The 22,469-nt window shown below is 40.7% G+C and overlaps 1 protein-coding gene across 4 annotated transcripts in view; it reads left to right on the forward strand.

Annotated features, from left to right (window-relative positions):
* LOC120731253 (protein enabled homolog) overlaps positions 1-22,469 on the forward strand; it is a 54,041-nt gene that overhangs the window by 6,743 nt on the left and 24,829 nt on the right. The window contains exons 1-2 of one of the 4 annotated variants that reach the window (XM_040028186.1): positions 636-2,544; positions 11,169-11,241. In XM_040028186.1, the coding sequence (XP_039884120.1) occupies positions 2,391-2,544; positions 11,169-11,241 (227 nt within the window). In that variant the 5' untranslated portion in view covers positions 636-2,390. Of the gene's footprint in view, positions 1-635; positions 2,545-11,168; positions 11,242-22,469 lie in introns of those variants that run through there. The other 3 variants (XM_040028211.1, XM_040028192.1, XM_040028202.1) reach the window with 3 other exon arrangements.

Genomic DNA, 22,469 nt, shown 5'->3' on the forward strand with positions numbered 1-22,469 from the left:
GTTCTCCCTGTAGCCATGTGTGCTAAAAAATGTAGGACCTCGTGACACCGTAAGGCTCTGTGGATCAAAGTGTGTACCAAAGCAGAAACTCGGAGCTTCATAGATTATTTATAACCCCGTGTGCTTTTTAGCATGTTGGTGCCTAAGGGTTTGACGGATGGACATGTTTATAGAGAAATGAAGTGAATAAATGCTCGTCCACTGCAGACACATACACTACAGAAATACCTTGACCTATTGGCAGTTGACAGTGTCAGCTCCTCACTTGTATAAACGGGATGGTTGCGAGGTTTGATGGCACCTTTTTTTTTTTTTTTCTTTCCCCCCTTTACTTTTGTGTTTTGTGTCCAGATCATATTAGATAGCTCCGATAACTAATGCTAGGGTTGGGGTTTTTTTTTTTTTTTTTTTAAAGGTAATCACCATATTCATTTTTGATGAGATGTGGAGGATAGAACCAAAGAAGTTTAAGCTTGCTCAACCTGACTTTTTTTAAACCCCCCCCCCCCCCCCCCCAAAAAAAAAAGTTGTTGTTTTTTTCCTGCTTGTTTTTTTTTTTTTTTATAAATTGTGGTTTAATCAACTGTTATTTGTTTGGTCAATAAAATGAAGTATATTCTATAAATTATAAATGATTTATAAAACATCGGAAAGGACTGAAATATTGCTGTTTAATTCCTGTGAGCTCAAAAATAGTATCGTTACCATGTCATTGATTCAAAAAATAATAAAATAGTTTGTTTCCAGTAATACATCACCTTGGTTTAGTACCAGCTTAATTGTGGACTTGTAGTCCATGCTGCACCCCCGTCCTGTGCAGACCCTGACATCCTCAGGTCAGACTGCTGTCAGACTAGAGTTGCATTTCCAGCAAGCAAAACAGCTGTTTTAATCTTGTTTGCACAATTTCTCATCCATCATTCTGAGACTTCTGCCTCCAACACAATGGAAGAAAATAGCGGACTTACCTGTCTTTCAGTTACCTTGGTTCATAGCAGGGATGCAGCCGTACTGATGCTTGGCTGATACTGTCGTTGGTAAATGATCATTAAATGGCATTCACCAATAGAACTGAAAACAGTATCTTTTTTTTCCTCAGACACAAAGTGTGTGAATAAATAGCAACAAAACATAAGCAAGTGCTTGGGGGGGAAATATTAATATCACTACTGATTACAAGCCAAACTACTTTTAAACATCGATGTTTCTGTCTGCCCAGAACTTTAATATGTACATTTCTGATCTTTATTTTTATTATGGGCTAACAAAAAATCTTCTAGTATATTGAAAGTGGTGTTTGGACTGTATTCAGACTGATGTCCAGGAGAACTGAGACTGATGTTTATTCTACTCCAGGCTCAGACAACAGGCTATAAATACTTTTGTTTATCGATTATAAATATTATTTGGATGGTTTTTAGGGCTTGAGTGTGAGCTCGGTGTGCAGGAATTACATGGAGTCACCCTCCCTAAACAGTCGCAGCAGATGGCTGCCCTTCCCTGAGCCTGGTTTTTTTTTCCTGTTAAAACTGAGTTTTTCCTTCCCACTGTCGCCAGGTGCTTGCTCAAAGGGGGCTTTCTAATTGTTACACTTTTTTCTGTGGCTAGTCCGTTTGAGAATTTCACAGAAGAATCACAGTAAGTCTCAGGATAATAAAACCCACTCTCTCTGTAGGTCTAGACATTATATGGTGTTCTAACTTGGGTGAACTAAGCCTTTCTGTTTGATGCCATTTCTTGTCATCTGAATGAATAATTTAGGTATTCTACATTTATGTGAAACGACAAACCATGGAGTTTCAGTCCCTCTACATCCCCATGCACATGCTGGTAATGATATTGAGAGCAGCAGCATGTGTCCATAAATAATAGATTAGATCCAGGAAGTACAAACCGGTGGACCAACCCATCAGGTAGGGAATCCATCGTACCACATTACGTACACAACACCCGGTCTATTTCTTTTCCTTTGGCCTCTTTATCTTCCTTTTATGCCCCATCAGTTTCTTTCTACTCACTCTGAATCTCCAGCAGTTTTGCTCTCTCTCACTCCCTCTTATGCTCATCCCTCCCTCCTACTTTATATCCCTCCCTCCCCTCTTCCTTTTGTTTCCATCAATTCTAATCTGTTGGAGAACTGGCACAAAGAGAAACCACACCCAGCATTCCAGCATCATTTTTAAAGTTGCACCGTCCGGATATTGGGATATCAGGACATCAGACTGCAGAGAATAAAGAACTTGTGCCACTGCTATTTTATTAAAAGGAGTCTTCTTTTGATGGAACTTTTGCTCGTAAGCATTAGTCTGCGTTAGAAACCTCCCGCACTGTGGGCACTGCACAGCTAAGGCACAAGGAATTGACAGAGGAAACTCTGGAGAGCCCGAGCTATGGTTTTATATGTGACGTCCCAGGACTGTACAAGAGGAGCTGGCAGCAGGGTGGTAGTGACTCTGAGGCCTGGCAACGGTTCAGACGGGGCCTCACACGGACTGTGGCGCTACGTTTGCTGCCAGAGGAGGCCCACACTGACGCTGCCCTCATGTAGGTATACAGGAGTGATGGCCGTCAGTGGCTACTGTACTTGTGTGTATCTGCAGGACATTTCAAGGTTGCTCAAGAAAAGTTACTTATCAGATTTGTGAGTGGATGGCAATTATAGATTTTCTGTTATCTCCTATAAACTATTATCTCCCTTGTACTCCTGCTGAGATGACACATTGCAAATACTCTCGTTTCCAAAAAAGTGTTTTAGACCTTGATGGTGATGGTGATCTGATGATATACTGCTTTTTTTTTTTTTTTTTTTTTGTTAAACCTCCTACTTGTCTTTGGCTTTACTCTTTTCTCTGCCTGTTTTCCCAACCTTTCCCAAGTGCTGTTGTCTGGGGTCATTGGATCACTTCAGCTCTAAGGAGACGATCCATTTGACAAAAAGGGAGGCTGGCTGTGTTTTGAGAAAGCATTCCGAGCACCGGCAGGTTTGGCGTTTGCCTTCCTTGTGCTAAATAGTTAAATACTAAGATACAGTAATAAAAAGCTTGGTCTAATGAGAAAACGAGGCCTAAATGAGCGTCTGACCCGGTGATTTGATTTAAAGTCATCCCTCCTGAGCAGCTTTCGGGGCTGTTGCCCTGCTAGGCTGCTGTCTGAGTCTTGTCATTAGCACATAAGCTCTATTAGAGCAGACAGTAACACAATTACACCCACAGGCAGTGGAAGATGGAGACAAGGGACCATGTCAGCAGTTGCAGTTGCAGATATAGACTGCCTTCATTTGATAATATTTCAAGACTGGACTAGAAGGAAATCATCATGGTAATAAGATGAGATGATTTGGATCACAGTAGATGGATAGCTACATGCAGAGGTGGTAACAAAAAAAGTGCTCTGTATCAGTCTTGTTCAGATTTACTTTGTGCTGGGGATAATCAGTACACAATGTTGACGTTCAGGGATTAAAGTGTCTCTGAAGTGTTTTCTTTTTTCTTCTTTTTTTTTTTTAAGGCACTGTAGCTTTAAGAGCATTGTGTTTGTTATTTAAGTGCTAAGCTGCATCTATTTTCTGTGTCAGTTTTTGATATTCAGTTTTGGGATCCTGATAGTAACACACACAAACCATGTTAGCTTGTGCTAATCCTTTCCCCCCTCTGTGATATTTATCAACAATCTAAGGACGCTCTGTGCTTTGTGCTTTTTACATAAATCAGAATCTGAAGTCACAGCTTAGCCACTCTTTATAACTCCTGTAGTTATTTTCTCAAATATAAAATCAGGTGTCTTCTAGTTTTAGAATCAACATTAGGTATTTATTATCATGCCAGTTTTCAGCTGAGCCTATCCAGGCATGTTACCTCTGAACAAATGACTTCCTGTAGAAGCCTCTTTCATTCAGTACATGGCTGCCAGCTCTCAGACTATTGCATTTATTACATAAATAAACAGGAGGAAAAGTCAAAATTGCCTGCTTTGTTTTCCAACTGAAGCGCTCAAGTTCCCACAGTAGCCCCGATGTATCTTGTTACCTGGAGAGGAGCATATTCTTGCTGCTTTTTTCTTTCTTTTTACTGCAACAGCCACCATCAAAGAATGGATTACAGTTTTTAGCTAGTTTTATGGTAAATGGATGTATAAAGCTTGGTTAAAAAGTCTCTGTGTTTGCAGGTTTGCTAGCAGTCCTTCAGCTGTCTGTCTCTGCTCTGCATCTGTAAGGTTCTTGTATTTCTGTGTGTTTAGTCTTGTAATGGCGATTCTAAGTAATCCTCACAGAAACCTGCTCTCCAAAAACTAAGCACATGTTTTCGTCTTCATGTGTGACTTCAACAAATAAATATTTAGGAGTTGATCTGCATTTCTTGCTCAGGACTAGCAAACTCACATCTCAAATACAGTGGTCCCTCTCTTTGATGCGGTTCACCTTTCGCAGCCTTGCTGTTTTGTGGATTTTTTTTTTTTTTTTGATATTTTCCATGGTTTTTTTGTTTTGTTTTGTTTGTTTTTTACAGCACATTGTGTTCTGTGTCCTGATTGGCTGTAGACCATTGTCAATCAATCTCGAGCTGTGTCTCCTGTATAGTACAGATTGCGTTCAGCTTTACACAAATTTACATAAATCTTCAATCGCTAGCAGTGTGACTTTGAAGTGATGTACTGTATGTTTGTAAGTTTTCTCCCCAACAAACGCAACAATATCGACAAAACATTTTGCACCGTCAAAGGCACCTCTGGGTGCCTTTGGTTTCATTCTATAATACTGGACTACGAAGGTTTGAACTTTGAGAGTGTTTAAACAAGAGAGAAAAGTGTGAAAATGTTCATGCCTGTCTGAGAAAAGTGTATAAAGTGTGTAGTGAGGGGTTTTACAGCCTTAAAACGTCTATAATAATTGTAAAAAAATAAAGTTGGCTACTTTGTGGATTTTACCTATCGCAGATTGGAATGTAAACGTAAACGAGGGACCACTGTATACACTAGGATCCGATGCATTTACAGTGAAGTTGCATGCACTTACAGAATAAAAGCACAAAGTTGTACAGTAGTTTCATACAAAATCACAAAAAAAAAAACATGAAGCCATCCTTGTGAGGCATTAGAAAAGATAAAGATGTTTAAGGACTGGATCCATATCTAGGGATTATTTTTACGTTTACAGGTATGCATTTAGCTGTTTAAAAAAAAAAATATTATTTTTTATTGTTAATAATTGTATTTATTTTTGGGTGCTCTGTTAATGTCCCTGGAAAATATAAATATTTGATAAAGAGTGTATTTTGTAGACCTGATATGTGCTGTCAGTGAGTAACTCCCTCATCTGTGGTTTACAGTCAGCACACATCACAGAGGGACCCACACTTTTTTTTTTTTTTTTTTTTTTTTTTTAACAGTCCGCTGATTCACAGCTTCCCTCTGAGGGTTTTTGCTACACCAGGGTTTCAAAAAAGTAGCTTATATAAATATTGAAACCACGTCTACACATCTAGTTCACCAAAAACACCGACAGACATGCTCTGTTCAGCTGCAAAACTAAGATGTTCAGAGAACTTGAAATTTTAAAGCCAAAACCTTTGTCACTTTGAATTCTGCATTTAAACTTTATTCCTCAAAGACTTTGAAATCTAAAGTGATTCTTCTTTTTCTTCTCTTTTCTTCTTCTCCCTATGAAAATATGCAGGAACTCGCATCCGTATAACTTCATTTTATTTCTGTAACTTATTAAACATTTACTGAGTTGTAAGTTGCTAACATTGTAAACAGCTTCAAATTTGGAATGAGCAAACTTGAAATGAATTATTAAATTGATATAGATTATAGATGTTGTGGTCCAAGTCACGGGCAGCATAGTTGCTTGGACTTCCCTCTCCCCAGCCTCTATCTCATGCTCCTTTAGAGGGGGGGGCGGTGCACCAAAGCGTTCCCGGGCCAGCTGAGACACAAACTCCCTAGTGTGTCCTGGATTGTGGGTTTTATTTGTGTGTTTGTTTGTTTGAATTCACTTATTTATTTGGCAATAACTCGGTGAGATCAGCCTTAGGGATAAGTCAGCTATGCCCCACTTCCACTGGATATCCTCAAAGTATTCCTTCTGTTGCCTGACTGAGATCAACATCAGTAGCACTTCATATCCACTGTATATGTTTGGGAAAGAAACCTGCTTCCTCCTCCTGAGATGAGCACATTGCCATGTCGTCTTCAGGGCCAGCTGTAGCCCTTTGGACAAGGTACTGTAGCCCCAGTGCATCCATCTGGGTCTGCGTGAATACAGATCCATTTACCAGGGACTAAACTAGCAAAACATATCTGACTGATAAACTTGATAGTGAAGTTACTAATATAACTTCAGTTAGCCAATATAACAAATGGCTGCTTCTGTGATGGTGAATGGTTATGTGTCACTCTGTGTTAGCCTGTTTTAAATTCATGAATAAAAATAAGAGGTTCAAAAATTGGGGTGGCAGGGCGGTTAGCACTGTTGCCTCACAGCAAGAAAGTCCTGAGTTCAATTCCATCATCAGGCCAGGGCCTTTCTGTGTGGAGTTCGCATGTTCTCTCTGTGTTGGCGTGAATTCTCTCCAGGTACTCCGGCTTCCTCCCACAGTCGAAAGACATGCAGTTAGTGGGGTTAGGTTAATTGGTAACTCTAAATTGCCCATAAGTGTAAATATGAGAGTGTATGATTGTCTGTGTCTATGTGTAGATGACAGGGTGTGGTAGCATTAGCTAGCTGAGCCGAGGTTAAAGGTTTCTTCTTTTTCTTTGGTAATAAACTGGCACCAGATGAATGCTAAAATCTTGCATGTGTCACCATGCTAAGTTTTCTTTCAAACAAATAATTTTTAAATTGGAATCTACATATCTCATTTCTGAGTGCGTAAATAAAGACTCAACTCTCTATAATTTATCCAGCTATTGAAATCCTGTAGTAAAACCACCGTTTCCTCACAAACATGAAAGCTAAATTGGAAGATTTAGAAATTTAAAAAATTCAAATGCCTAATGGAATTTAATGAAAAATAAAACTTTCTTTGCTTTATATAATCAACTTACAAAAAGGTAACAAAAACAGTGTCGTAAATATCAGATAACTTGGATGTAGGTGAATATATCAGTGTTACGTGTTGTGACAGTGCAGGGTTCAAACGAATAACTGAGTACATTTGTACTTCCATAGCAAAGGGGTTCCCTGAAGGCAGCAGTTTTCCCCAGATAGACGCGGCTCTCCATCACAACACACAAACTGCACAGGAGCATCTCATGATAATTTGAACCAGAGCCCAAGGCACTGGCACATTCTGCACATTTCCCAGATCCCATCCAGTTGAGCACCCCAAAGGATTTTGTCCATGCCCACAGTCTTCCACTTGGGTGTTTGTGGCAATCCAAGCTTCTACTGCAACACCCTGAGGTGTCTTTGGGAGAACACTCACATAAAATTATGTGAATGATCTGAACTGCGTTCTGGGCCATCTCTTGCGGACAGCTTTTTTTCTTTTCTTTTTTTTGCCTCCATTGTCTTTTTTGTGTTTTTTGCTTTCTGGAAAATGGAAAAAATGAATCAAGCTGAAGGGTCACAGTTTTGATTTAACGTCTTAAAATGGTCCAGAAGTGTTTAGTAGATGACCTTGAAGGGGAGATCAGTCATATTTTAATCAAGTAGTTTTTTTGTTTTTTATGTTATGGACCTGTCCTCAAAACAAACAGCTAGTATTTACGACTGATAAATGAAGGCCTTAATGGCACCATGCTGACTCATACCTCCCCTTTTAACTCGATAATCTGTATTCCAAATATTTCTGCTTGGATACTCTTTTGTCAAGTGGCCTTTTATGGTGATAGAAAATCCTTCACCATTTCTTGCAGATGACCTAAAAGTCTGAAATTGAACAAAAAATGCTGAGATAAGGCAAGTGGAAGAAAAGGAAGTAACATAAAGAGAGCTGTTGTTCCTGTGCTCTGATTGCTTTGACACAGACGTGGCAAACCTTGTATTCTCCCCTTGTGGGAAAAGTAGCTGCTGTCAATACCAATGGCAGTGTTAAGTAGAGGCAATGTGTGTGAGCACGTTGGTATTCAGATGCAGTCATGAGCCTGGTTGCAGCCCAGATTCAGCCCCTTTTTATCTTTGTCTCGGTCTGTTGATACGGTCAGGACTTGGCTGAATACTAATTACGCTCAAATCTGCTCCCTGCTCGGCTCCGTGCAGATCCAGAAGCTTCTCGTTGCTCTGTGTGTGTTTTACGTACACAGCACCACTTTGGTCCTTCTGACTAATGCTCATCTTTAGGTAAAAGTTAGCTCATTAGTGAGTGTAAAGTACACAGAGCTGTCAGTGTTTCACTCATGCAGGATTTGTTTTACTTTTTTTTTTTTTTTTTTAACAACAATTAAAAAACGTTCTATTTTCTACTCTCAGATCTGCATGAAGTCACAGAGAGGCCATCATTTGGCCATTTCAGGCACACACCTATGGCTCTGGGCACAGAAGACCCACCTACTTCCCATTTATAAGGGGCAGCCAATCAGGCAAAACCTGCTTGCAATTGCAGATGCTGCATATTGTGTTCACAGCTCCCTGCCTGTGGGGGATGCTGTTCATTTTCTTCTGCATTTTATTAATATTGAAGTTTTTGGTGGCCGACGGCCATTGGTGTTAGACTGGAGATGGGATCTAACAAGACCGGCTTGCTTATTCCAATCAGACCTTTTTCTGTGTTGTTGTTGTGTGAACAGATGTTTACTGTCTAGAAGAGCTAGATTACTCATTTTGTACAAATCATAAATATCTTCTTTAAAAAAGCAGTCCTTGTAGTTATAAAGATTTACCGTAATTCTCGGACTATAAGCTGCTACTTTTTGCACAAGCTTTGAACCCTGCGGCTTTTAGTCAGGTGCGGCTTTTCTATGGATTGTCCATGAGCGGATTTGTTTTGTTTGTTCCGCTGTTGTACGGCACTACGTTGCCTGGCGGAAGGATCGGGGTTCAAGAGTGGTATGTTGGTCACATGTCCATCCGCCAGGCAACGTAGTGCCGTACGAAGTAGCGCGAAAAACAAACTTCAAAGTAGCTCTACGCGTTCAGCTGGATGATGAGCGGCGATAAACTTGCGAAAAGCAAGTTATGCCCAACTCCACCATTGGATTCTGACAGCGTGGAAAAGTGTGAAAACATCCACGATCACCAACGGATTTCGAAGGGCTGGACTGCTGCATGATGGAGAGGAGGACACCGCCACGGCCCTTCTGAGGGTGTTCGACTCTGACACTGACAACGAGGATTTCTTTGGTTTTGAAAGTGACAACGAAGGAGAGAAGCGGAGAGTGGATGACGAAGCCATCCTGAGCCTGTTCGTTTCCGACACTGGAGAAGAGGACTTTGGTGGTTTTAGTGCGCAGGAAGAAGAGAAAGATGGTGGTGAGTGACTGACTTTTCTTCTTGTTAAAGCCGTGTCACTGCACCTGAGCCTAAAAGGTAGTCCGAATCTATTTTTCTGGTGTGCTGTAGGTTATTGTTATGTACTACATTTGTTACTCATTTATGAAGCACAGTACATGTGCAAATATGTACCCATAACTTGTTTTTCAAAATATTAATAAAAGTGATGTCTCCAAACAGCCATCTCTTTCCTGACAATTCGCTTTGTTCTTTTTTTTGACAATTCTCTTACATATGATAAGTCAACATTGAAACACCTGCGGCTTTTAGTCAGGTGCGGCTAATGTATGTACAAAACAGGATTTTCCCCTGATTTTAGCTTGTGCGGCTAATATTCAGGTGCGCTCTGTAGTCCGGGAAATACGGTAGCCTTTTTGGTTAATAGCTTTCTTTTCTCCTGTTTAGGTGCTGATGTTACCCCTCAAAAGATCAATAATAATCAAAGTGGTCCTTCCTTGCAGGAATCACATTTGTGATGCTCTACGTTTTCCCCCCAGCCGCGTCGTAATACGGTTAACCCATGGTGCTGCACTGATATTGAGTCATTTTAAAATTACCGCAGATCATTTCAAACTGTATTTGTAATGTAACACTTACAAGAGTAAAAGCATAATAGGTCACTGTCAGACAGACTTGGCAGATTCTCAGAAAACTGTGTTGGTCTCCAGTTCGGCTCACGTGATTCTGACTAGTTCCTATTGCTTTGTCTGTATACAAATCACACAAACACACACTCTCACACACACCTGCTGTACCTGCTTGGTTACAAAAATGGCTGATAAAAGAGAAAAGTGGGTAATATGGTGGCGATTGTTCTCTGAATGACTGGAAACTTGTAGTATTTGTGGTACACACTAATATGGATACATGATGGTTTCTGTTCAGAAGGTTTTGAGCATTTATAAAAATGACTGGATGATCTAAATTCAGTGTTTCAAATGAAACAGGGCTAATTCTGTGATTTCCACCATCTACACTTTGAATTTACTTCATTGCAGAAACTCACATCATTGTTTATTACTTTTATTTTAAGCTTAAAGTACCTGTTATTTTTCACACTGCTCTTTATTGTGATGATGTTTCCTTTGGAAAAACAAACAAAAAAACCTCTAACTGGACACACTAAAAGCTCAAAGCCCCCCTGGGAGTCTGAGATGCATCTCAGTTAACAAGAGAAGAAAGTGAGAACTGCTCTGCATCCAAATGTTCCTACAGGAAGAGGGTGGGGTGGTGGAATGAATCGAACCTGGAGTGTAGCAGATGTATGTGGAAGCACTGAGTGTTTGCGTGTTTGGATCAAATATGAAACGTGAGCGTGTTAAAGATTCCACAAAGCCTTTTGGTGCTAGTTTTGCTTTTTCTTCCTGGTGCTGCTTTTTCTCTTTCTTCTCTCAGACCTGGCGCTTCAGTCCAGCTCCGAGTATTTACCTCCTTTTCTTAGCAAATAACAAGTGTCTGCCAGAAATGGCTTTATAGGACATGAAGCCACCAGAGAGCTACAGAAGCCAGATAAACTGCAGATATTTTGCCAGATAATTTGGTTACTATGGCAACCAGGAGAATCTCCCTGTTTTCACTATGAACTGCTCTGAGCAGCTCTTTGCACAGGTTACCTTAAAAACCTTGTATTTTGATAGGTCAGAGGCTTTGACTGGAACAATGATCATGTGAGCTGAATGTCTAACAGTTGCCGTGTGTGTGTGTGTGTGTGTGTGTGTGTGTGTGTTGCCCTCTACAGGTCCTACGTTGCCCAGACAGGGCCCCCAGGTTCAGAATGGTCCCACACCAGAGGAGATGGACCTGCAGAGGAGGTAAGGACTACTTTTCATGCTTAAAGTCTGTCATAATGCAGGGTCCAACACTAAGTAATGCATTACATATTATGTATTGAAATAAGTAATACATGATATTAATCGCTACCTGGCGAGTACTTCTTCACACTACTTGTTACATTACTTTTGTGTTACACTGTACCATGGCATGGAATATAATGGCACATAATTACCAGTAATGATATAAACCAGCGGTCCCCAACCCCGGTCCGTGAGTCGTTTGGTACCAGGCCACGAGAGGTTCACCCAAGCCTCAACTTGGGTGTGAAATTTATGATTTTTAGGGTTTTTATCATGATTTTTTTTTTCGTTAACTCCCTTTTCCTGGGTCTTTTCCCTTGTGTTATGAGTAAATCTTTTTTGTTTGTTTTTTTGGTACTGGTACTGATTTTATTTTGTTGTATTTATCCGTGACACCTCAAGCCCAGTTCGTGAAAATATTGCCTGACATAAACCGGTACGTGGCGCAAAAAAGGTCGGGGACTGCTGATATAAGCCTAAAGCTTATATTCCCACATGCTGACACAAGTCCCTGTCCTAATGAGGATGCACACAGGATCTTTGTCAACAAAGTTGTAAACCAGGTCCTATTCCTGCTGTAGGAACAGGACGGGTAGAAATGGATGCTACAACACTAACCACTGCTTTTGTTACCTGTTGAAGATCAGGCTTTGGCTGCTTTGCTGCTTCTAACTTTGTTTTAGCATGTTAGCATGCTGTCTGTGCAGATGCTTGTAAAGAGAATTATTGTTGTGTTAGCAGAAGAAGACCGTTGTTTCTGGTCTGACCACACTTTACTGCACCAAACATAATTTCCCTTTTTCGACTCATCGCTTTACTGCGTTCCTCCTCCCTGCTCTCTAAATCCAGTAATCAGATTAGTTACTGCTACGTCTTCATTGTTGTTGGCTTTCGGCTGCTCCCTTCAGAGGGAGCCACAACAGATAATCTGCCTCCATCTCAACGTATCCCAGCAACCCTCTACATGTCCTCCTTCACTACATCCATCCTGTGGTCTTCCTGTTTTCCTCCTGATTGGCAGCTCCATCTGTGCCATCCTTTTGCCTATATTATCCAGACTCCCTCCTCCTGCACATGTCCAAACTATCTCACCTAGCCTCTCTAACAGTAGCTCCAAGTTTCTGAACCCAATCTGTCCCTCTGACATGCTCATTTCTAATTGTGTCCATCTTGTTCACACTCAGTAAAAATCCTAACGTTTACACTTTGCCACTTTTAGTTTTCCTTCTTTCTCTTTGGTGAGGTCTCACTACCATCTGTCACAGATCACCTCTGACACCAATGTCCACTCTGCCTGCACTCTCTTCTTCTCCTCATACTGATCAAGCCGTTATGTCATTACTTTGTTACAGAAGTTATTGAATAATCTGTATGATTGATATTGAAGGACATACCATGCATTTTTATGCACACAGTGGTGATTATTTCGTAAGTTAAGTTTGTAAGGCCCTGGTTAATGCCTAGAACAATGATAAAGCAAGGTGGGAATTAGAACAGACCTTCTTGTGATTGAGTCACTTCTGTTTGAGCGTGCAATGTGATGGCAAATCAAGAAAATAAACTAAGATTATTCATCAGTGGGTGAGGTCCCTCTTTTAGATACAGTCTGTGGGAACAGTTTAAAGCCGTGGGCCAAATTTAAGTATAAACAAATGGTAAAATAATAGCTATGCTCAGAGATTGGGCTGTATTATTGTTTTAAAATGATTAACGGCAGAGAATAACAATTGTCATCTTTATGTGCTTAGTGACACCAGCAAAGCTCAGCTGTAACATAAGGCCTCTGAATGCTGTGGATATACAGTCTTATGCACGCATACACTCAAACAAAACCTTGTTTTTCTTCTCCATACAAGGCCACTTGTTCTTGAGGTAATATAGAAACCATGGAACAGCTACACACACAGTTACATGGATACACACAGGACTGCATTAATGGAGCACAGCTGTTGGCTAAGGTTCAGAACCTGTTCAGCGCTCTCACAGGCAGAGCAATTCTTGAGACGCCTTGGCTGTCTTAATAGTTTTGTCTTAATGCGCCATATGAGTCAACCAACAACACCTTATTACAACAACGTGGAGTTAACAGTGAAGTGAGAAATAAATAGGGGCATCAAAGTGAAATGTGTAACACTTGAAACATGATCAATCCAGGTGTTCAAGCACATTGCAAATGTGATGATTCTCCAAATAACCAAACTCCAATCCTGCTGAACACGTCATTATTTTAAAGTATTGTGTACTGCGAGACAGTGAAGGCATTGAGTAAATGTGGGTTTTGGCTGAACTGGGGTTTTTGTTTTGGGGTTTTGTTTTGTTTTTGTTTGTTTGTTTGTTTGTTTTGGGGGGGGGATTTCGTAATTTGATTAGAACTGTTGCATTTGTGCTTCTGGCATAGACTATTTAGACTGTTTACATGCACCTTTTTAACCAGCTGCCGCAGCAAGTCCAGTAATGCTTAAGACAGATTTTTCCAACATACTGCAAAATCATCTTTGCATTCCTGCAAAATTCAAAGGGAATTTTGTCTCTGCCTGCTGTCATCGATCTCTTCCTTCTTACCTTCCCTTCCATGCTCTTGCTCCCAGTTCCAGTCACGTTCCACACTTAGCAGCAGATGACAGACAGGCAGCAAGTGAAGACGTGACGGAGGTCATCTTATGATACAGAGGCTACTGTCAAGCCCGTGGAAGAGTGTGCAAAGGATGTGTGGATCAAAGAGAACATAGGTTGAGAAAAGCGAGGGGGTCTGTGACGGGTGAAGAGGCGATGTGAGGAGAGTAGTGTAAAAATTAAATGCACATTAGTACTAACCTTTCTGCTTTATTAAAAGAAACACAAACTCACTGCAAGCTTTGGACTCTTGGGTTTACAAATATTACTTTTTGAACAACAGATGGCTGTCTTACATCCCCTCATTACACCACTGTCTGTGATCCAGCTGGTTTTGTTGACTGTTTATTGGAACATCTGTCAAACAGTCATCATGGGATTTTAATTTGTAGGATCAGTTTGTAGTGTTTGCTGATCTGACCAAACTGTCCAACACATGAATTCAGTCTTGGCTCTGTTTACCTCCACTGTACATCCTGCCTACTTCAGCTAATCACTCGAAAGGTTTGTGGTTTTCATCTGACTGACGTAGACACACCCGTAGTTAATCCATGGCAATCTAAAAGCCATTTTTGAGACTTTTAATTCTAAATTTTCTAAACTTCAGCAGGTAGCTTGTGTTGCTGTGGGATCAACTATGGCTCATATTCATAGCCAAGGCTCTACATCAGGAAGACTGATGTGGTTTCAGACAGTATTTTAGCAATGCTAGAGAGCTAAGGCCACCTAAAATTAGGTAAAGTTAAGGACGTGTGGTGTCATGGTGGTGTAGTGGTTGGCACTGTCACCTGACATTAATGCCAGAGGATGTTTGACTGATAAACTGTAGTTATCAAGTTGCAGCGCACTGATGACTCTTGCAGCACTTGTGACCACTAGGGCTGCCACAAACGACTATTTTGATAGTCGACTAGTCAAAAATTATTTTTGCGATTAGTCGACTAATCAGATCATGCATGCGTACAGCTTATTGCATCAGCGTGTGTCTGCGCTTACATAACTATCATTAGCTTACAGCTTGAAGTGTTTAAGGTATGTGCTAACTAAAAATAAAGACAAGATGATGGTTTATTAAACTTTTAATGAATTTTGCAGATTGTCTCAGTGGAGTTTAATAAACTCAGCTGTCTGCGCCTTGCTATCTAAAATATAACAGGACACTGGAGTAAATTCTCTACCATCTCACACTTCTGTTTAATCAGTTTTCTGTTTGACGTTTATTCAGCTATGTGAAAACTAACTTTAATCTCAGCCAAATAAATTTACTCAGGAACAAATAAAACACTGAAAAAAGCCAAATAAGCAACAGTTTTAAGTTATCTAAGTTATCTCGCAGGCTCTAGTGAGCCTTGAACCCTGTCTAGATGTCTCTGAAAACATAGGAGCACTTTTACAAATATGTGATGTCTTGATAAACTGGGCAGATATTTGAAGTTTACACACCTACATTCTCGCCTGAAAATATGTTAAAAGTTTATTTTGTGACCCAGAAAGAATAATAAGATTAAAATTAAAACTAAGTAGCTGCCACCATTGTTGGAAACTGGCATTGGCTGAGCCGTGCTATGAATTCTGGGATAGGTTGGGCCACAAAGGATATGCCCGACCCATCCTTCAAATCTGGGGATTGCAGAAGTCTTCGAATTTGGAAAGCCTTCGTTGCGTCGCTGTAACATAATCGGCCCTCAAATGCGGCCTCCGAAGGATGCGGCCCCTGAATTTAGACACAGCTATGATACCGGAGTTGCTTCTTCTTCTTCGGGGTTGTACATGGAGTGCTGCCATCTTCTGTTTCAATCCATTATTACACTCTTAAATCCTACTACTTATTCCTGCGTCTTTCAGGATCTTACAAGGCTTTAAACGACGCGTCGACTATTAAATTTGTCATTGACGTAATCGTGACTAGTCAACTAATCGTGGCAGCCCTAGCGACCAGGCTCTAACTTTATATCTTTGGTCTGTGGTCAGGAGTTGCTGTGTTTCTTAAACATTTCCACTTTTTAATAAAACCACTTACACTTGATTGCAGAAGGGAGGGATTTTTGAGGGAACAAATGTCACAAACAGCCTCAGTGGTGTCCTATTTCAATAACAGGCTCTAACTCATTGAGCTCTATACTGTGCATTTGGAAAGTATTCACAACTTTTCACTTCTTCCACATTAGGAAACCGCCTCTGCTGCTTCCCTTGACTACTGGCTGTAACTTTGATAAGGTGGCCAAGTTCACATCTCAAAAACTGCTCAACATTTGTAATCCTAGCAGGAAGTTTACTGACATTTTGATGTAGATTAATCACAGAGGTTCTGTCTCTTATTCTACTGGTAGACTAACTTGATAGGCCAGCATCTTACAGCATTATTAAGGAAACACTTCTGGGTCTAGTTCGGGGTCAGGTTATGACAAAGAAGAGCTAGCATAGCATCAGACTATGGCTAAAGTAGCTGAAGAGAGAGCTAGAGTGTTTCACCACCTTCAGTCTTTCATCTTTCACTCCCTGTTTGTAATTTATCTTATTTTTAATCTTTATTGGGAAGCACTTAAACAAAAAATAATAACCTGGAGAAATAAATCCACTCATAAGTTTCACTGACGTTTATTTTATGTTGTCTTATAAGTTGTCTTTGACACCTTTGTCTCATCCAGCCTGTTTCATGTCTGTTATGAATAATTGCAGACACTATCATCAAAGGAGCTAATATTTAATTTCAGTTTGCTCTCTGCTGTTCATCAGGAATCATTCAGCCTTGTGCTGTGTGAATGATAGAGATTGGGAGTGAATAAAGAAATTGAGAGTGTGGATATACTGAGATTGTCTTTCCCCCTCTCCAAGGTCCTCTCTGCCTCGTTTTGAGATCCACCTCGTTCCTCAGTTAACCACACATGTTCATTCAGACTCATTCCACACTCATCAGTGTGGCTTTGTCTTGCTCACTTGTGGGTCTCTGCTCTGTGTGAGAAGCAAACACTGAGATCCTTCTACTGTGGAAAGGCCAGAATATCCAAACATCTCTGTGATGGGATTTTCCACTGAGTCACATGATAGGAGGGGAAAATGATGCAAGTTTCCCTGTTTGTCGGTTTTTTCCCCCCCCCTCTTAGTATTCCTCCTTTTCATGAATACATAGATGAATGAAAGCAAGCAGACAATGCCACTTCAGGAGTGAGTGATTTGTTGCATGTATTCATTCTGCAGCTAAGGGAAAAAGTGAAGCTGAACCACCTGTTCAGAAATGCAGGGTACTACCCTCAGATTAAAAAGACACGAGCTGGAAATAATAGGCTGTGTTATAAATAGCCGTGTGCTGTGTGGGTGCAAGCGAGTGTGTCGGGGGAGAGAGCGAAAGAGGAAATGTGTTGCATCGCCTTGAATGAAAGCGAGGATGGAGGTATGGGAGAGAGGATAAAGATGCATGTGTGTTTCTGCTCAGGTTCTGTTAGCTGTTAGCGAAGGAGCTCGAAGGTAAGAGCACAGCAGCTACTGGTGGAAACGAGCGCTCTCACAAACCTGTGCTGATATCCGTAGATATTCTCAAATGACAGTGCTGGATATTAATCCACACTCTTTGCATGCAAGCACACACTCAAAACTCTAAGACCGATTGCTTTGATAGCAGGGTTGGGCTCTTTTATCAGTGGGTCACATGACACATGTAGTGTGTCTATGTGTATATTGCACATTTGGACTAGATTCTTCATAGAGTAGGTCCATATGGTCCATCTGGGCTCCTGTCCATTCAGACAACACTTCCTTGTCCTGTGAGCCAATCAAGCAAGCCGCTGACTCCAGCTGGCCAGCAGATTTTGCCAGACTTGAGTGTCCCAGGAGTTTCAGTGCAGTTGTCACTTGTGGCAAAATGGCAAAGGCAGATTGTGACATCATTTTCAGCTCGATCTTTAAACACCCGAATGTCTTAAAGCCACAGATTGAAATATTCATACAATATTTCAGTATGAAGGACTGTACAGATAAATATTTCCAGGGTCAGTGAGTGTTACAGCCAGTGGATAAAATCACTCGTCATTCAGGATGAAGTAAAACAAAAATAAATAGTCTGAAACGGGCGGTGTTCTTCTGCTCGGACAGATTGTGCTGACGTTACACAAATGTGGTTAAGGTTCTCTTTACAGATAACTGTGTTATACATAATACATATAATACAGTGTTAAATGAACACTGACATTTTTCTGTTAATTCGCTCTCAGTTTAGCTTTTAGTTATTCTGTATCTGATTAAAGCTGACAGAATGTGAGCTTCTTTGTTTTCCAGTATTCTGGGACATAATGAAACGTCTCCCTCTCTGGATAACTACTATAGTCAATAATAAAAACATGACATGGTTTAACAAGAATATAGAAGTGGCAGGAGAAGCCCTCATTCTGTTGGCTTCTTCTCCTCACATTGTTAAAGTGGACCTATTATGCTGTAAAAATGGGAGCTTGTGACGGCCCTAAATGCTGCTTCAAAAAGTGTCGCTCTCAGCGAGCTTTTGTCATGCTGTGTCGCAGACTTAATTAATTACTAAGGTATTCGGTTAATAGTCACTCAGTTACTGTCCCTTAGAGCTTGCTGGAAATACAGAAACGGTGTGTAATGATTGTGTGATGGGCTGGTGTGGAAGAGCCTCCACGCTGCGACTGCTATAGGGACTCCTGTCCAAAACTGATGAAGCTGAACATGATGGTGACTCAAACTTTTTCTTTCACTTTAGACTGATTTGTTTTTGACCTATACTACTTTTCCACCATATACACTTCTTTATTTATTTAGTTTTAGTTCATTAAGAGTAGTCTTTATAATTTTTTTAATACTTCTTGCCTAACTAAAAATATTAACTCCTATTGAGAACATTTGCAGCTCTTTGATCCTTACAGCCTGACTGCAGATCCTGTTCTATAGCTGTTTGCATTGTGCCTGTGCAGCTCTCTGCCTCTGTTTCGTGCCTCTCAGTTTTGACTGTAAGCCTTTTGATGTTTTCAATATCATCCCAAATCCTTCCCGACTTCCTGAGTATGTCAAAGTTTTTGCAAAGACGAAAGGAACGTGTGTGCATATGCATGTACGTGCATGCCGAGATTCAGGCCGCGCCACCGCCCACACTTGCATAGCAACGGTTTCCCAGCAACGCTTGTCACGAGGCGAGTGAGACGCCAGTTAAACGGTGCACGAGGCTTTTCACAGCTTTGAATCCTGTGACGTTTCCCTGCGAGGCATAGAGGGATGCGGAGGGGAAGGGGAGCTCGTTTTTTGATTCACCCACTGGAGACAGGAAATAAGACAGCACTGTATAGAAAGGGGAATTTAATGTGGTAGTTGTTACATCGGTTTCCTGGAAGTGACGACATACTCTGCTTTATTAAATGCTGTCAGTTCCAGAATGGAATTCCATAAAAGATTTCTGGAAAAGAGAAAAGATGCTGAACTCTGCCTCCTAGACAGAAAACTGTAAAAACTTTGGAAAGATTTTTTTGAACCACACAAAGTATGCAAACTGCTATTCCCCAACGGTCACTTGAAGCTTGCTCCAAAATCACATCAGTCCTGATAGACTCCATGCTTAAAAATGCCCGACTTCAGTCATGACCATAACTTGTTTAATCTGGTAAATAAAAGAGTTAAAGTTATTTGGGGTGTAAATCACCCATTTAAATTTCATTAGAACTGTGTGTGACTGTTTTGACTGGCAGGTAATGCCTGTTATCCACAGCCAATCAGAGGCACTAAACTGAACCTGTCACTGTGTTTGTGCTGTTTGGATGGTTTTAATGGAATTCCATCCATCCATCTATTCACTTCTGCTTATGAGGAGGAAATTTCACACATTAGAATATGAGCTGAATGGATAGATGTGCTTTTTGATACATTTTGTGAAACTATTTATTTGAATATAGTTGAGTGGAGCAATTAAAGATTTTATGGAATGACAACTAAACCGGAAACAGAAGTTATTAGTTTCTAAAGTAAAATTTTATATTTGCAAATGTTAATTGTAAACTGACCCAGATTCACAGGCTGCTTTATATTATGGATTTATTTCCATTAACAGACACTGACTGTGTATCAATATTAAAAGGAATTTCACTAGGCTTATTTCTCAGTCCATAAAAGCGTTTGTGACAAAGCTATTTCCTCATCTGTTGTTATTAATGAAAGAGTGTGAGTGTGCTTGAAGTTCCGGCTGTGGGAGAAGCTGCTCTCACTGAACAGGAATGTGCTTATTATTATCACATGACATCAGCTGAAAGGCTACCCTGTGTCATAACCTCAAAGGTGTCCCCCTGACAGACTACAGGCGCTCTGCTCCCTCCCGTACACAGATACAAGAGAACACACATTTAACCACATTCACACTCTTCACGACCACGTCTCTCCAGATGGGATATTTTAAGTTGGTGTGCTCACTGTGTAGGAATGTCATGATCTCCCTCTTAGAAGAATGCTGTGTGCGTGTGTTACGTTCATAAATTTTAGCATTTGTGTATACGTTTGTCCAGCTGCTGGCACACTACTACTTATCGCACTTAGACAAAAGGATGGCCCTGCACTGAAACCTGTATGTTCAGGCTGGAAACCTGAAACGTCAAAGTCATGATTCCCATGTCCTTTTCTGGGCAAAAAGTTGCACCAGTCAAGAGCGTGAATATCCTCTGAGTCTAAAGACATTCATCAACACCAGCAGAGGCATTTAACTACAACAAAACAAACTCCAACCCTGACAGCAGAGCTGAGATTGCCTCTTCGCTCTAATTAGAACTGATTCAGCAAGTACACCTCCGTCACCAGAGGGAGAGCACACAAGACAAATTACACTATCTCTAGGAGTTCATGTTTCTTTGTCAGAATGTACCCCTACAACAAAAGTCCCTGTGGGAACACAGTTCTGTAGCATAGATGCTACTAGTCTGCTTTTATTTTCTCTCATATATACAGCACTGTGCAAAGGTCTTGAGACACCCTTCAATGGGAAAGTTTTGTTAAAAATGTGTAAAAATACAACTGTAAGCACAGCAGCCCCACCCACCTGCAGTTCAAACCTTCTGTTTGTAGGGTCAGTTAATCAGAATTTCAGTGAGGGATCTGAAATTCAACCAGCTAAATCGGGATTTGTCTAGACTGTGATTTATGCCAAGCTATTCTCTACTATCCTAGAATAAAAATATAGAGCTCGAAATGAGTTTAAGAAGTTTTAAAAGAGGCTGAAAGGTAAAATGTTGGCTATGAATATTCTTACTTCCAATTTGGAACTTGTCCCTTGATAAAGATAACCTTTATTATGCTGCACATTGTCCCGACAGTTGGTGTACTCTCCAGTGAATCACCTAGTCTCTTTAGCTTACAGTCTTGGGAGAGGCTAGCAGTGTGGAAAGTTGCTGCACAAACTTTCTGCACTGGATCACCTCCAGTATTGGGAAAAGTTCAAGTCATGTTTTTTGTTTTTTTTAAACCACTGTGCTTGGATTCAGTGATTGGTTGGTGTAAATGTTTTAACACTCCATTTGCTGTAACTTAACTAATATCTAATATAAAACATGTAGATTTTGAGGTATGGTTCTGTATGATGTAATTTACAATTTTAGATGTAATTCTGACAGAAATGGAGTGAAATAATACACAAAACAACTTCAACTTAAATAACTTGTGGTTGTTACTAATAACATGTGATGTGAGCAGTGTTTTTGGGAGAACCATTGTAAATCTAATTCTTAGCAGTTGAACACAGTAGTTACCAGTGGATAAGGGCTCCAAGGACCCACTACAGAAGGTCTTTGAACTGTTATAATCAGTCCTGCTAGTGGGTTGCATCACTGCCAGGCTGTTGATGTTCTGACCATCAGGCAGTGTTTTGGTTTAATCTCTAGGACCAGATGGAATTAAATCTTGCAAACTATTAAATTATCATGAAGCTTTAGGAGTGACCCGTAGGTGTTTTCATGTGTACCCAGGGCCTGCCACAAACATCTCAACAGCAGCTGATTGGAGCAGTCATCCTTTTCACAGAGGATTATTTCTGCACTTTCCCTGTCTGAGTAATAAAGCACATATGGATTTAGAACAGAGAAAGGCTTTAGGATAACTTCCAACATTGCTGGTTGACAAATTGCACCAGGTGCCTACTTCCCTGCTAACATTTTGCTGCTAGCACTTTGACCATCATCACACAGAAAATTGCAAAATGAATGAAAAACGTGGGCCTCTTCCTGATGAAACTTCTTTTACTGCCGTCAACCATGACATCATGAGTTATTTTTAATCCCGAAGATATTCTGATGCTGTTGCAGCGCTGAGGATCCCACAGGGACTAATTTGCCATCAGAGTGTAGATTATTGTAGATCTGGAAAGCCTCCAGAGAAGACTGTGAAATCCTCAGAGACATGGCTGTGCTGCACTTTCATTGGCCATGAATCCAGGTTTGCTCCGTTTTTCTGTAATTACATCAATGCACAACTGAGACACCGTGAGAACTGGGACGGTTTAAGTGTGTGAGTGACAGGCAGACAAGGGAGTTAAGGAGGGAGCAACCTTCCATGGGCTCGCTTTCTTCCACCTTTTCCTTCTATCATTCTTTTCT

Source organism: Simochromis diagramma, unplaced genomic scaffold, assembly GCF_900408965.1.
Source record: "Simochromis diagramma unplaced genomic scaffold, fSimDia1.1 OVJJ01000746.1, whole genome shotgun sequence".
Classification (NCBI taxonomy): Eukaryota; Metazoa; Chordata; class Actinopteri; order Cichliformes; family Cichlidae; genus Simochromis; species Simochromis diagramma.